This window comes from Haplochromis burtoni, unplaced genomic scaffold (genome assembly GCF_018398535.1).
Source record: "Haplochromis burtoni strain Fernald_Lab_line unplaced genomic scaffold, NCSU_Asbu1 Contig_24, whole genome shotgun sequence".
Classification (NCBI taxonomy): domain Eukaryota; kingdom Metazoa; phylum Chordata; class Actinopteri; order Cichliformes; family Cichlidae; genus Haplochromis; species Haplochromis burtoni.
This window is the reverse complement of record NW_024582385.1, coordinates 1089954-1091304: the sequence shown is the minus strand read 5'-3', so window position 1 is coordinate 1091304 and position 1351 is coordinate 1089954. Positions and strand designations below refer to the sequence as shown.

At 36.8% G+C, this 1351-nt stretch overlaps 1 protein-coding gene across 2 annotated transcripts in view; it reads right to left on the bottom strand.

Moving 5' to 3' along the window:
* The window catches only part of LOC102289431 (matrix metalloproteinase-18), a 27724-nt gene that overhangs the window by 13423 nt on the left and 12950 nt on the right, over positions 1-1351 (bottom strand). Inside the window, exons 9-11 of one of the 2 annotated variants that reach the window (XM_042218821.1) lie at positions 1121-1302; positions 909-1012; positions 345-735 (exon numbers count right to left, since the gene is read on the bottom strand). The exons of the other annotated variant lie outside the window; for it this stretch is intronic. Of the exons in view, the coding sequence (XP_042074755.1) occupies positions 626-735; positions 909-1012; positions 1121-1302 (396 nt within the window). The 3' untranslated portion in view covers positions 345-625. Of the gene's footprint in view, positions 1-344; positions 736-908; positions 1013-1120; positions 1303-1351 lie in introns of those variants that run through there. 2 annotated transcript variants of the gene reach the window in all.

The following is a 1351-nucleotide window of genomic DNA, read 5'->3' as shown; positions in this document are numbered from 1 at the left end:
ATTAATATACTGCAACAACACGGGAATAGAGCAGCTGCGACAGAATTCAGTATTAATGATTCAATGGTACGGAAGTGGAGGAAGCAAGAAGAATGAGTTGAGTAAAGTTTGACTTATATGACTGCTTTGTTTGCTAAATGCGCCTTATAATCCGGTGCGCTTTATGGTCCGAAAAATACGATACTATTACTTGAGTAAAGAAGCAGTTCTTCAACTTTTGCAGGAAGATCTGTACTTATACTTAAGTTACCAGTGTGTGTACTTTATCCACCTATGGTTGTAACATTGTAACACAACAGTAACACATTTCAAATGTGCTTATTGAGGATGTCAATTTATTTTTACTGTACTCCATTTGACCTTTTGTGTACATAAATAGGTCAAAACACAACAACAACAATTAGCGAGCGGAAAAATTAAATAATGAGTGTGACATAAATAAAACAAAATAAAAAGTGATGGTAAAGCTTAATAAAGTTAACATAACAATAACAGTATTAAGTACATACGCTGCTGTTAACTTTTTAACAATAAAATTAAATATCCAAAAATATATTGACACAGTTACTCTTCTTTCTTTTTTTTCTTTTTTTTACTGTGTCTTATTTAGCATTCAAAATCTTCTCTAGTATTTGGTGCAGGGCAAGAAGTAGCTGTTCCTCAGCACACGGTACAGCCTCCCACTCCACATGGCATACTCAAACATTTGTGGTCCACTGTAGAGGTAGGTGTACCCTGCAGAACAGAGATGCTACATGTTAGTGCTGCATAACAGACCAGAGGTATTTTTAAACATGTTAAAATAGCAATCATTCATTACACGTAAACTCAAAAGATAAAAACAGAAATATCAAAAACAGATATCATTGTCTCGTTTCAGTGGTCTTCAAGCCTGAATTGCTGCTCACCTCCTTGCTGCAGAGCTGCAGTCACTTTGGAGGTCATTCCCAAGAAGGTCTCATCCACCTGTTTGGGGAATCCCTTATCCATCTTCTTTGTGGCCTCATTATAACTGGGAAAAGAAAAATGTATTTAGATTCATCTAACATTTGTAATACAACTTGTAAGCTGCTGTATGAAAATCAGTTGCCTAATTTTCTCAGGTCTTAGTGGAACACACCTGTAGTATTCACTGCCTACAAAGAACAGAGTCTTCCCACTTTGTTCGTCATAGAGGGCCGCATCAACTCTCTTCACTGTTTTGGGCAGACCAAAGCTGGATATTGGTTTAGGATAGCCACTTACAAGATCATAGCCGCTGAAAGCCCACACCTTCTGATCTGTGAACAAATAAGAAGTAGACTTTATAGTAAAGCTATGTAAAGGCACAAAAATGCTGACTTCAAAGGAG